We start from the raw sequence: 13,804 nt of genomic DNA on the forward strand, positions 1-13,804 counted from the left end.
CGTAAGATTGCAGTCTGCAGTCAGGTCGAAGATGCACATTTTTTTTTTAAGAGACGTCTGTTTTGGAACGAATAGCCTCACTACTTGAAGGGGCATCAAGGAGTGAGTTTTGTTGACAAGAATCTCTTTAGTTTTTTTAACAAACGCTGCCCTTCTCAAAGGGCAAAAAGAGTCTCTGTTTAGTTCAATTGCCATTCAAATCAAGATTACTGGCTTAATTTGAAAATAAAATCACCAATGACCTTCTGTTCTGATTTAATCCCTTCTCATGATGCATCTGCTCCTTTATCCACAAGCAGCAATTACACACAAGTACAAGACGTATGTAACTCAGGCTGAAGAGTACCTTGTGTAAAGTCAAACGGAGGGAGAAAATGATAGCAGTTGTGGAGGGGTGAGGAAGTCAACCACAGAGCAGCAGCTTCATAGTAGAAGAATTTGTTTTTCTCCCCAGTGTTACAATTGCATTTCAAATGGCCATGCCGACCAGTCACATAATGTTCTGATAAGGGATTGAATGCATTCAAGTGTTTCCCTTGAATCTGGGATTTTTTCACCAGAATATAGACATAGATATTGTGAAGGGATTTGACAAGGCCAAACAATTTCCACTGGTCGTCATCGGCTAGAAGGCGTAAATTTAAAATCATTAAATGAAAGGGGGTTTAGAAGCAATCTATTTTTATACATAAGCACTGCCTAACACAGAATAATGATATACAAGTCCCTTTTGAGCCTATGGCAGGAGCCCAGCTCATAATTGCTTTTGCAAAGGGAGGTGCAAAGTTATTGGAAAAATAAAGAATTTACCCAGAAAGCAAAATTAGCCCATCGGACATCTACATAGCAGAATTCTACAGCTTAATTAAAACAAATCAAAGCCCAACTGTAAAGTCTAATTCTCATTCAGCAGGTCAGAGCAGACTAAACAAGACTGATTAATCAGGATTACGGAGACCTGTCGAATTACGGAGACCTGAGACAACTCTGACAACTCGCAAACTGCCGGAAATATTCCAAAAGAACAGACTATTCCTGGAACGGATGCAGCACACACACATTTTACAGACCTCAATATATTAAAGAACGATATTAAAATCAGATCTAGGGAAACGGAGTGAAGTTGTAATTAAATTTTGTTCTGATAATGACTCAGGGACCTCCTTGGGTTTTTTTTGCCACATTGAAGTTCCTTTAAAAATACAACTTCTTATTGAAGGTATTTTCTAAATCAGCCCGTATAGAGATGCTATTACACACCGCTGGAGCAGATGGGACTTGAACCTGGGGCTCCTGGTCTAGAGGTGGCAGCAGTACCACAGCACCACAATTTCTTTTGTAGTTGCCAGTGAGGGGAAAGATCTGACTACAGGCAACACAGCCACTGGTCACAGTAGCGATCAGATAGAGTCATCGAGATGTACAGCACGGAAACAGACCCTTCAGTCCAACCCGTCCATGTCGACCAGATTTCCAACCCACTCTAGTCCCACCTACCAGCACCTGGCCCTATCCCTCCAAACCCTTCCTATTCATGCACCCATCCAGACGTCTTTTAAATGTTGTAATTATACCAGCTTCCACCACTTCCTCTGACAGCTCATTCCATACACGTACCACTCTCCACGTGAAAAGTTGCCTCTTAGGTCTCTTTAATATCTTTCCCCTCTCACCCTAAACCTATGCCCTCTAGCTCTGAGCTCCCCCACCCCAGGGAAAAGATTTGCCTTTTAGCCTATCCATGCCCCTCAATTTTGTAAACCTCTATAAAGGTCACCCCTCAGCCTCCGACACTCCAGGGAAAACAGCCCCAGCCTGTTCAGCCTCTCCCTATAGCTCAAACCCTCCAACCCTGGCAACATCCTTGTAAATCTTTTCTGAACCCTTTCAAGTTTCACAACATCTTAAGGGAATGATCATTATTGGAGCCTGACTACTTTCTGAAGTACTGACACTGAATGGATGATCAGTTAATATCCTTCAAATGGAAATGCATGGTGATGAAAACATATCACATCCAGATCAATTCCCAAAATCCACTTTGGAGCAATTAAACCCTTCCTGGTCGATTTTCTTTATTAATCTTTCAAATTTCCCAGCGTATTGGAATTCTTGGATCTCCTCCACTCAAGGAACTACCTTTGTCCTTGACAAACCTGCAATGAAATCACCAGATGATTTCACCCACCCCGAACAAATCAATCATTTTGAGGTGCAGAGGCGAGAAGGAAGTTAGTTTAAGTCATCTCAGTAGGATCACTGCCCCAACTCATTACAAACCCAAACTCAGCCTTGTGCAGGGCTTTTCCAGCATAATGGTCTTAAAGTCAATCATGGTCAAGGACAGCACAAGTTCTTGGTTCCACTCACCCTCTGCCCCAGCTCTCGGAATGCATCGCAATACTGATACCACATGCCAAACACTCAAAACCAAATCAGGTTACAGGAAAATGGTGGGCAAAATCCACCGACGACAAACACGTCCACGTGGTTGACATTCCTTTTGCCCAAGATCGTGCTGTTTCTCTCAATGGAATGACTGGCACAAGTGAGGCAACGATTTCACTGAAGCAGACCAATCGCTACTCACCTATCCTGTGTGCCGAAGGGGCATCACGGTGGCTCAGTGGTTAGCACTGCTGCCTCACAGCGCCAGGGACCCAGGTTCAATTCCCACCTTGGGTTACTGTCTGTGTCGAGTTTGCACGTTCTCACCGTGTCTGCGTGGGTTTCCTCTGGGTGCTCCAGTTTCCTCCCACAGTCAAAGATGTGCAGGTTAGGATGGATTGGCCAGGCTAAGTAGCCTATAGTGTTAAGTCCATTCGTCAGGAGTATGTATACGGTAGGGGAATGGGTCTGGATGGGTTGCTGTTCAGAGGGTCGGTATGGACTTGTTGGGCCGAAGGACCTGTTTCCGCACTGTCGGGAATCTAATCTATTCACTCAATCAGAAGAAGCTGTCAGTTGTGAATTAAAGGCACAAACAATAATGGATTACAGAAGACAAGGATTAACAGTAACACCTTGTGCCTGCATGAACCAGAGATCATCATTAGACTCATTTCTTGTTTTATTCAATTCAAATTCCTCCATTTGCCGTGGCAGCATTCGAACCCAGGTCCGCAGAACGTGATCTGGGTCTCTGGATTATCAGCCCAGTGATAATACCACTCGGCCATTGCCTTCTGTGGAACAGCCAATATATCTGTGCCAGCTGTGTCCCCACCTCTGGGCCAGAAGGTCCAGGTTCATGTCTGAACCATGATTTAAAACAAATATATATAAAAAAAAACCGACCCACGTCTCTCTGAGCTCCACTCTGTGCCTACAGAAGCTTCCCTTTCCAGGTGTATGTCCAATTTTCTTAGAGAATTACTGCTCAATCTGCTTCCACCTCCCTTGGTGCATTCCAGATCATAATTTCTTATGTAAAGCAAATCCTCATCTCCTCACCTATTACATTGCTAATTATCTCAAATTTATTACAGCTAGTTACGAACCCTCCTAGACCAGAAAACATTTCTCCTAATTTCCACACTCAAACCTGTGTGATTTGGAGCATTGTTATTCAATCTCTCTTTTATCGTTACTACACAAAGGACAAGAAGCTTTACCAAAAAAAGTGCATTCAGGCAAAGATTAGTTTAGATTAGTTTAGATTCCCAACAGCGTGGAAACAGGCCCTTCGGCCCAACAAGTCCACACTAACCCTCCAAACAGTATTCCACCGACCCATTACCCTACCATATATTCATCTTAGATCACTGGATTCTAGAGTCAGAGAGTCTGGAACCAGACCCTTCCGTCCAACCAGTCCATATTGACCATAATCCCAAACTAAACTCGTCCCACCTCCCTGCGCTTGGCCCATGTCCCTCCAAACATTTCTTATGTACTTATCCAAATTTCTTAAATGTTGTAACTGTACACACACCCACCATTTTCTCTAAGTTCAATCCATATAGTAGTGTAAAAAAAAATTGCCCCTCATTTTTTAATCTTTCTCCCTTCACCTCAAAAATATGCCCTCCCGTCTTGAAATCCCCTACCCGAGGGGAAAAAAAAACATGCGCCATTCACCTTATCTGTGCCCCTCATGATTTTATAAACCTCAAGAAAAAGGTTACCCCTCAGCTTTCAAAGCTCCAGTGAGAAAAGTCCCAGTCTATCCAGCTTCTCCTTCTAACGCAAACCCTCCTTTCCTGCCTAAAAAATCACACAACACCAGGTTATATTGGAAGCACACTAGCTTTCAGAGCGTCGCTCCTGCATCAGGTGATAGTGGAGGGCTCGATCGTAACACAGAATTCTGAACCCACTCCAGCTTAATTATGTCCTTCTTATAACATGATGTGGAGGAGGTGGTATACAAAGTTAAAAAATCACAAAACACCAGATTATTTGGAAGTATGAGACATCCTCCTTCATGCTGCCTGATGAAGGAACGGCGCTCCAAAAGCTAGTGCTTCCAAATAAACCTGTTGGACTGTAATCTGGCGTTGCAATTTTTAACTTCTTATAACAGTGAAAGCAGAACAGTACCTGCAGAAGAGGCCTCACCAACATCCTGTACATCCATTGTTCTTACATTCTTATCCTCAACATCGTCAATACAACAAACAACTTACCAGGATCACAGTGAGTTCATTAGCAACACAATGTGCTAAAAATGAGGAACAACAACAAAAAGGCCACTATTTCCAAAGGGTACAATGGTATGTCTGTTATGGTAATGAATGACCACAGAGGTTGACACACTCAAGTCAGTAAATTCACTAATTGTAGTGAGACATCGAACAGAAAAGCTACTGAAGTTCCGCAAAAATCACCAAGTTCATTCCCACGAGGGAATTAATGCAGGAAGGTAGACACAAGGTGTGTCGGGATCAGCCACGCTCCTATCGAATGGCAGAGCAGATTCAAGGGGCTGAAAGGCCTCTGCCTGTCCTATTTCTTCTGGTTATCTTCCATACACAGAACCATACAGCACAGAACAGGCCCTTTGACCCTTGATGTTGCGCCGACCTGTGAACTATTCTCAGCTTGTCCCCCGACACTATCCCATCACCATCCATGTGCTTACCCAAGGGTTGTTTAAATCTCCCTAATGTGGCTGAGTTAACTACATTAGTAGGTAGGGCATTCTCTGCATAAAGAACCTGCCTCTGGCATCTGTCTTAAATCTATCACCCCTCAATTTGTAGTTATGCCCCCTTGTACATGCTGATGTCATCATCCAAGGAAAAAGACTTTCACTATCTACCCTAACTAATCCACTGACAATCTTGTATGTCTCTATCATATCCCCTCTTAGCCGCCTTCTTTCCAATGAGAACAGACCCAAGTCCCTCAGCCGTTCCTCATCAGACCTTCCCTCCAGACCAGGCAACAGCCAGGTAAATCTCCTCTGCACCTTTTCCAATGCTTCCACACCCTTTCCGAAATATGGGGACCAGAACTGCACACAATATTCCAAGTGTGGCTGCACTAGTGCATAGTTACAGCATGATTTTGCAGCTCCAGAACTCAATCCCTCTACGAATGAAACCTAACATACCATAAGCCTTCTAAACAGCACTATCCACCCTGGGTGGCAACTCAATAGGCTGGTAGCTCTTGCTTCATAAATGTTATTTGAAAGCAAAGTACTCTGTTACACAACAACAACAACTTTATTAGGCACCCCACAGATTTCACAGGAGCTCTAGAGAACAAAGGATGAGACTCAGCCACAGCAGGAGATGTTAGCTCAAATGGTCAATGCTTCGGTAGAGGTAGTTCTTAAATGGGTGGCTTAAAAGAGGAGGTTGAGAGGCAGTAAGGTACAGGGACAGAATAACAATATTTCTTAAGGCCCCTAACTTTACTTTAAACTAAGGTGCTGCACATAAGTTTAGTCAGCAAACTAACAGCCCAGGGTATTGGGGTAATGTACTGGCACAAAGAGAGAGCTGACTTAATAATAGAAGGCACAGTTGTGCTTTCTAAAAAAAGTGTTCATTTTTGTGGGATTTGAGCTTTGCTGGCTGGGTCCAGCATTTATTACCCGTCCCTAGTTGCCCCTTGAGAAGTTGGGTGAGCTGCCTTCTTGAACCGCTGCAGTCCATGTGCTGTGGGTTAACCCACAATACCCTTCAGGAGGGAATTCCAGGATTTTGACCCAGCGACACTGAAGGAACAGTGATGCATTTCCTGGTCGGGATGGAGAGTGGAGGGGAACTCGAAGGGGGTGGTGCTCTCATTTCGGGACTTTTGAGAGTGAAGAGGTGAGTAACTCGCCGCAGTATTCCTTGCCTCTGACTGGTTCTCGTAGCCACTGTGTTTGTGTGGTGAGTCCAGTTGAAGGCAGTGTCAATTTACTAACCTATAACCAAAAATATTGAGAATTTGGATGACAGCAATGAATGTACCACTGCCAAGTTTACAAAAATAGATGGGAAGGCAGTGGTGGGGATGACGCAGAGGGATACAGACAGGTTAAGTGAATGGGCAAAAACTTGGCAGTAGAATAGAATGTAAGAAAGTAAGAGGTTATGCATTTTGGCAGGGAGAATAGAAGAGCTGAATATTATTTCAATGGGGGAAAAGACTGTAGGAAGCCGCAGCACAGAGGGATTTGGAGGTCCTAATGCATGCATTAGAAAAAGCTAATGTCCATGTTCATCAGGTAATATGAAAGGCAAATGGATCCACTGTCCTTTATTTCCAATCGAATCAAGTATAAAAGTAAGGAAGTCTTATTAAAAACTATATATTGCACTCGTAAGACCACAACTGGATTGTGGGACCCTTATTGTAGAATCCCTACAGTGTGGAAGCAGGCTATTCAGCCCATCGGGTCGACGCCAACCCTCTGAAGAGGGTCCTATCCAGCTATCCTCTCTCTGTAACCCAGGATTTCCCAGGACTAGCCCATCTAACCTGCACATCTTTCGACTGTGGGAGGAAACCCACGCAGACACAGGGAGAACGTGAACACTCCACGTAGACGTTCGCCCGAGGCTGGAATCGAACCCGGGTTGCTGGCGCTGTGAGGCAGCAGTGCTAACCACTGAGCCACTGTGCATTCTTAAAGGAATGCTGGTTTTGGAGAGAGAGCGCAGAGATTACTAGGTTGATTGCAGGCAGAGGAAAGGCTGAAGTAGGCTGAGCTAGTACCTATTGGTGTTTAGAAGAACAAGAGATCTTGGTGATTCTAAGGGGGCTCAACCGGCTCGATGTCTTCTCCTGGGACAGTCTGGGACCGCATGATATTATCACAGTGTGAGGGATAAGACAGAGCTGACTTATTAGGGAGAAGCAGCATTGCCTTGTGCAGAGTGGGTCTTGCCTCACAAATGTAATGGAGTTGAGGAGGAAGGGATAAAGATGATTAGTGAGGGTAGGGGATTGGAACGTCATCTATGCGGCCTGTTCCTGTGCTGTATTGTTCTGCACTTTATGAGGAGGATTACTTTTCTTTCGAGAGGGTGGTGAATCTGTGGACCTCTTTACAGCTGTCAGGGCTGGGTCCGAGGCTGACACAGACAGATTTTCAAATCAGGAAGGGAATTGAGGATCACAGGGGAAAAGGTGGGGAAGTGGAGTTGAGGATCATCAGTTTCGCCATGATCTCATTGAAAGGCACTACAGGCTTGATGGTCCTACTCATTCTCTGACCTCTTACAGTCTTAATGCCCAGACAGCTGATGTCATATCCATTAAACAGTGCTGAAATTAGCATTGGGATTACACAATAGGCCAGAATTAGAAAAGGGCCGATGACACAGGATTATGGGGATGGAGTATACTACAGAGACAGGCTGGGCCATGGAGGGATTGAAAAACAGAGTGAGAATTTTCAGTAATGTGTCCTTGTAAACATCATCTAAACAAAAACTGCTTTTCATCCACGATCCATTACCCCTTTCACCATAATATTCCTCTTCAGCTAGTTCTCTCATACCTACCACCTACAGAGCCAATGGAGACCAACACTGACAGTGTCTCCATGTTCCAGAAAACTCTAATGATTTAGGGAAAGCTGTCCTCACTGACCCGGGCGATTATATTTTAAAATTAAAAACAAGTCTTACGAGCATCTGTGTCTAGACCTCAACACTAAATCCCACCACAGCCCCTACCCAAAGACTAGTCAAACGTACTCAGGCTTCTTTCTTTAACATTAAAACAGCTTGCAATAGACACAAGCAAAACATTTTGTCCTAATGGTCAAGACCATTTGTACAGCCTTCCCATTTGCTCTCTGGAAACTTATATGGGAACAGGATTGACTGCGCTTCCCTAATATAATCTTGCTTTGTTTTTGCCTGCACCTGTTTATTCAGATGAGAGAGACTCAAAGACACTGTAACCTGGTGCTGGTCAAACCTCGCTGTCATCTCAAAAAACAAAGGCTTTGGATTCATTTCTGGATTGTGGGTGTCATAGGGCTGGGCCAACTTTTGTTGCCTATCCCTAATTGCCCCTGGAGAAGGTAGTGGCCAGCTGTCTTCTTGAACCACTGCAGTCCCTGGTGTGTAGGGCCATCCACGGAGCCATTAGGAAGGACATTCCAGGCTTTGACCAAGTGACAGTGAAGAACTGGGTGATATAATAGGGGAGGCAGTGGCATAGGGGGTTAAGTCACTCAATTAGTAACACAGAAAACCAGGCTAATGCATAGAGGATGCAAAATGACTCCCACCCTGGACAATGGTGAAATTTTACTTCAATAAAACTCTGGAATAAATAGCTGGTCTAATGGTAACTATTGCTTGTCATAAAGAAAACCCATCTGGCTCACTAACATCCTTTAGGGAAGGAAGTCAGGCCTACGTGGGACTCCACAAGTTTGATTCTTAACGGGCAATACTAATACAACGTGAACAAACTAACAAACAAAAACACAATCATGCGTGTGAATTGGGGAACTTGTAGATAGTTCTTTTCCTACACATTTGCTGCCCTTGCCCTCCCACTAGAGGTTACAGTTTTGGAGGAACCTTGGTACTGCAGTGCAACTATTACAAGGTACACAATATTGCTTCTCTGTGCTCATGGTCAAGGAGGTAAATGTTGAAGTAGTGTTACCAATCAATGGAAGCTAGCCCAGGCCAAAGCAACCCAACGTTGTTTGGTGTCATAGTCATCCAGGCAAGTGGGGAATACTCCAACATACCATGACTTGTGCCTTATAGACAGTGAACAGGCTTGGCAGAGTCAGGAGGGGAGTCACCTTAGAATTCCTAGTCTCAACTTGCAGCCGCTTTATTTGTGGGGCTGGTCCAGTTCACATCCTGGTTAATGGTCATCCCCAGGACATTGATCGCGGGGGATTCGGTGACAGTACTGCCAGCGAATGTCAGTCAAGTTCACTACTACTGAAGTGTGACCTGACCCAGCTCTTACCGCGAAAGATGAATGCCCAGACCAGATTGTAATATGGAAATGAGGCAGGACTGAAGGATAACGTGGTGAGAAAGGGCTCAGTGAAGCAGGATGAAGCATTATTTTATCAAACAGCACACAAACCCCCTTTTCTCCCCCTCCCATTTCAAGGAGAGATGGGGTAGATGCATCTCAGACAAAAAGCAGGGGTCATCTCAGGTCAGATCCTGAACTTTGAGACTGAACCAATTAAGTCTCTGACGATTTTTTGTGGGAGGAGACTTCACTGAATTCACTGCACTTACTTGCTGTATTCAAACCCGACCACTATGTCAATGGAGACAGTGAGAAATGGGACAGAAGTTACATGGTCAACCATGTTGTAAAGTTTCAAATGTTTGCATTTGCTCTGCTCATAAAACAAAACTTCTCCCTGTGCTTAGGTACATGTGACTACAATAAAGCAAATCAAAAAGTAATCACATTTGAGACCTGAAAAATAATTTAACATATTTTTAAAAAACTAAATTCAAAACAGTGATGAAGTTAAAGAACCAGGCTAGAATCCTTAAATCAAACCACAACATAAAAGGTCTTTTCTGTACCTTCTGTATCTTCATTGCATTTAACCACATCCTTCCTAAACATCAAGCCTGAAAAATGTGTTGCTGGAAAAGGGCAGCAGATCAGGCATCCAAAGAGCAGGAGAATCGACGTTTCGGGCATATGTCCTTCCTTCAGGAATGAGGGAAATGCTCGAAACGTCAATTCTCCTGCTCCTTGGATGCTGCCTGACCTGCTGCGCTTTTCCAGCAACACATTTTTCAGCTCTGATCTGCAGTCCTCACTTTCTCCTAAATATCAAGCCTACCCAGTTACACCATGAAGTGTGTTCTGACATTGGAAGAGTCTCCCATCCTCATTTCATACTTCCTGGTAACCAGTTACTGCTGTTCAAGCTCAACACCAATCAGCTGGGAGGTTCCACAGGCTGCTGAAACTTTCAAGCACAGATGCTCCAGGGACGCACTGATCACATGCTACAGACTGCAAACTAAGCCCTGGCTCAGTCAAGACTGGTAAAAATCAAATACAAACACACAGGCTTGGTTAAGGCTAAGCTTGAACACATGGGCAGCAGCCTCTATCATTGTGGCTTGGACACAGTTAAAAGGAAAGGTTTGAGGGGCCAGGGCTGGTCCCCTTCTCCTCGTCAATGCAAATCTATATTCCTAAGCTTGAAAACAAAAGACTGCAATGGAGTAACAGCTTTGACTGCATTATTCAGAGGTGCCATCTCTCAGATAGAAACATTAAGTTGGTGAACATTTTAAGATTGGGGATTGATTTTTCTGAAGCCCTCGTCAATAATCTTAGCCAAAACTTCTTAAAAGTTACATTGTCACTGAAAAAAAATAACCTTTGAGGATCATGACATTTAATAAGATACACCATTTTCAATATTAACTCTCTTATAACATGTAAAAGCAGAAAACTAATACACTGGATCAGAATGCAAACCAGCCTTTGTTTGGCGCTAGATATGTAGGACACATAACCTGTGTGGGGTCACTCAGTAACAGGAGGAGCCACTTATTGAGTTGATTTGCAATGTGGCCAATTGATTTGTTGTACCAACAACGCAAATCATCCGTTGCTTCAAGCATGGCCACACCCCCCCCCTTCCTTTTTCAAGGAAGGCTAAATATTGATGCAATCTGAAACAAACAGAAAATGCTGGAGAAACTCAGCAGGTCCAGGCAGCATCTGTAGAGAGAGAAATCTCAAGCAACTCTTGCTCAGAACTGGTGGTAGCTAGGAAAATGTCAGTTTATATGTACAGATGCTACCAGACCTACTGAGTTTCTCCAGCTTTATCTTGGTTTTATAATCAACCCAAGGTTGGGTGTCAGCTAAAGACTGACCATCTCCTTCCTTGGTCCATCTTGAACGTGGGTTTATTATCAGAACCAAACAGGGAATGAACCCCAGGTGTACACTATGGAAACAGATCCTTCGGCCCAGCTTGTCCATGCTGACCAGATATCCTAAACTAACCTAGTCCCATTTGCCAGCACTTGGCCCATACCCCTCTAAACCCTTCCTATTCATGTCCCCATTCAGATGTCTTTTAAACACTAATTGTACCAGCCTCCACCACTTCCTCTGGCAGCTCATTCCATACACGTACCACCCTCTGCATGAAAAAGTTACCCCTTAGGTCCCTTTTAAATCTTTCCCCTCTCATCCTAAACCTGTATGACTATGACTGAATGATTTAATCTATCCCCCACCTCCCCCAAACCAGGTCAATTATAAATTTCACACAATCTCTCTGTGCAGATCCTCCCAAGTGATTCAACTCATCTGAATGGTCCCAGCCACCATTGATTGTATGGATTTAATTTCTTTTTTTAAAAAAAAAGAATCGTGATCTGACAACTATTGCCCTTTGCGAATGAAAATACACATGGTTGCAGATGTCCAGGCCTCAAAAATAAACAAGCAGCTCTCGGAGAAAGGGTTAAGGCACGGTGACCTCGCACCTCTGGTTACACAATTGGGTCGAGTCACGGTCAAAGTGCAGTAACACAATATCAGGCGCGGTCAGAACTAGCCCAGGGTTGGACCCGGAACCGTCAAACGGGGAGGTGAGACTGAATGTCCATTGAAAATCACACACCTCAGCGTCAGTGGGCTGTGAGGAAACCATTGCACGATGCCGCTCGCCCGTGACTGGAGAGCTGTCAATTACAGCGGTGAAACTGACCTGGTTTCTCCCCCCCCCAACACACACACACCCCTCTGCAATTTCACCCTGCTTTTAAGGGGAAAAAAAATCAGTGGAAGACCTTAATGGCGTCATTGACAGGGAATTAAATGTAAAGTCTTTTCTTCGAGGAGGGGGGAAACGGCCATTTCATTCGGCAACACCTCGACTGCCGAGAGAGAGAGAAGCCACACACAATTGAAGCCCAGTTAAGAATTGTTTCCTAATCCCCATAACCAGTTTAATTAATGGGCCGTGCATTAGATCAATAAAGAATAGCGAAATGGCACGGCTTCGGGCCCGTTTTATATTTACAACCAGTGTTTTTTTTCCCCTCTGCTTTGAAGCCTTGGTCTGGTTTGATTCAAAAACCCTCGTTAACAATGGCTCATAAATCAAGGGAGGGGGAGATAAAAAGGGTTCTAACATATTGACTTACGGGAAAGAGAGAGAGAGAGAAAAATCGCAGACCACAAACAAACTAATGACTTTTTTTTAAAAAAAGGGTGAAGGAAAATCAAAGAAAGAAATTGGGATTTACCCCCTCCCCTCCCCTCCCCGACTGTGGGATACATTGCATTTTGGAGCTGAAAATTGCAGGACAAGTTCCAAAGACTAGGGCTTTTTTTTGGGGGGGGGGGGGGGGGGGTTTATTAAATGAGAACATCTTCCGGTTGCGCATTGCCACAACAACAGATGAAAAGAAATATTTTTTTTCTCTTTTCAAAAACCAATCTTGCCCCCCTCCACCTCCCCAACACCTTGGGTTTTGTCAGAACCGTGTACCTGATCCGTAGGATTTGACCAGGAGCCAGGATAGACTTCCCGCAATCTTCGCTCTGAAGAAGTCGTACTGGTCCAGGGGTTTGATCTCCGGGACGAGGAAAGTCTTCCTCATTTCACCTACATCTACCATGGCAGGAATCAACAGCGGCCATCCGCAGAGCTGGGTCGGTCAGGATAATCCGAGCGAGTCCAATTCAGAATCTGCGCTTAGCTCTGCTCTCGGTTGCGCCAGCCCTTGGTGGACTTGCAGTCGCTGCTGGTGGTGGGATCAGAAGCTCCCATTTCATTCCATTCCTGCGTCGCTGTTGTTCCCCCCGCTGCCTGCCCTCAGATCCAGGTACCGCGCTGACTCACACTGGGAAGCTGGAGGCTGGGCTGTGCTCAACTCGTCATTTTTCAGCCGGCTCAGGTATCCCTACAGCCTTCACACACACACAGCTCCATCTAGAGGGGACCTCTCCACAACCATCCTCCCCTGGCCGTGTGATTCACACTCAGCACTGTGGCATGATGGTCTTCGGCTCTCTTTTAGAAATGATTGACCCCCAAGCTTGAGTCAGAGACAATGTACCTGCCTGGTCACATTTTGTGTAGGCATGTGTTGAACCCACTGACGTGGAATCTCCAATGTCCAGTTTTCACTCGATTCCTTTGTCGGTAGAACCTTAACAGCACAGTGTCAGGGGTACTGTGTGCAGTTTTGGTCTCCTGACTTGAGGAGGGATGTACTGGCACTGGACGGGGTGCAGAGGAGATTCACTTGGTTTAGAACATTGAACTCTCCAGCACAGGAATAGGCCCACAGTATTGTGCTGAACATAATCCCTTCCGCCTGCCCTTGGTCCATAACCCTCCATTTTCTTGCATATTCATGTTCAA

General features: G+C 44.7%; 1 protein-coding gene across 1 annotated transcript in view; it reads right to left on the minus strand.

Moving 5' to 3' along the window:
* Window positions 1–13,309, minus strand: part of camsap3 (calmodulin regulated spectrin-associated protein family, member 3) — a 208,174-nt gene extending 194,865 nt beyond the window's left edge. The window contains exon 1 of the mRNA XM_087983177.1: window positions 12,926–13,309. Within this exon, the coding sequence (XP_087839303.1) occupies window positions 12,926–13,055 (130 nt within the window). The 5' untranslated portion in view covers window positions 13,056–13,309. The remainder of the gene's footprint in view (window positions 1–12,925) is intronic.
* Between the last annotated feature and the right edge of the window lie 495 nt (window positions 13,310–13,804).

Source organism: Chiloscyllium plagiosum, unplaced genomic scaffold, assembly GCF_037043375.1.
Source record: "Chiloscyllium plagiosum isolate Xiang-an unplaced genomic scaffold, Cpla_swu_hap1 HiC_scaffold_45, whole genome shotgun sequence".
NCBI lineage: Eukaryota > Metazoa > Chordata > Chondrichthyes > Orectolobiformes > Hemiscylliidae > Chiloscyllium > Chiloscyllium plagiosum.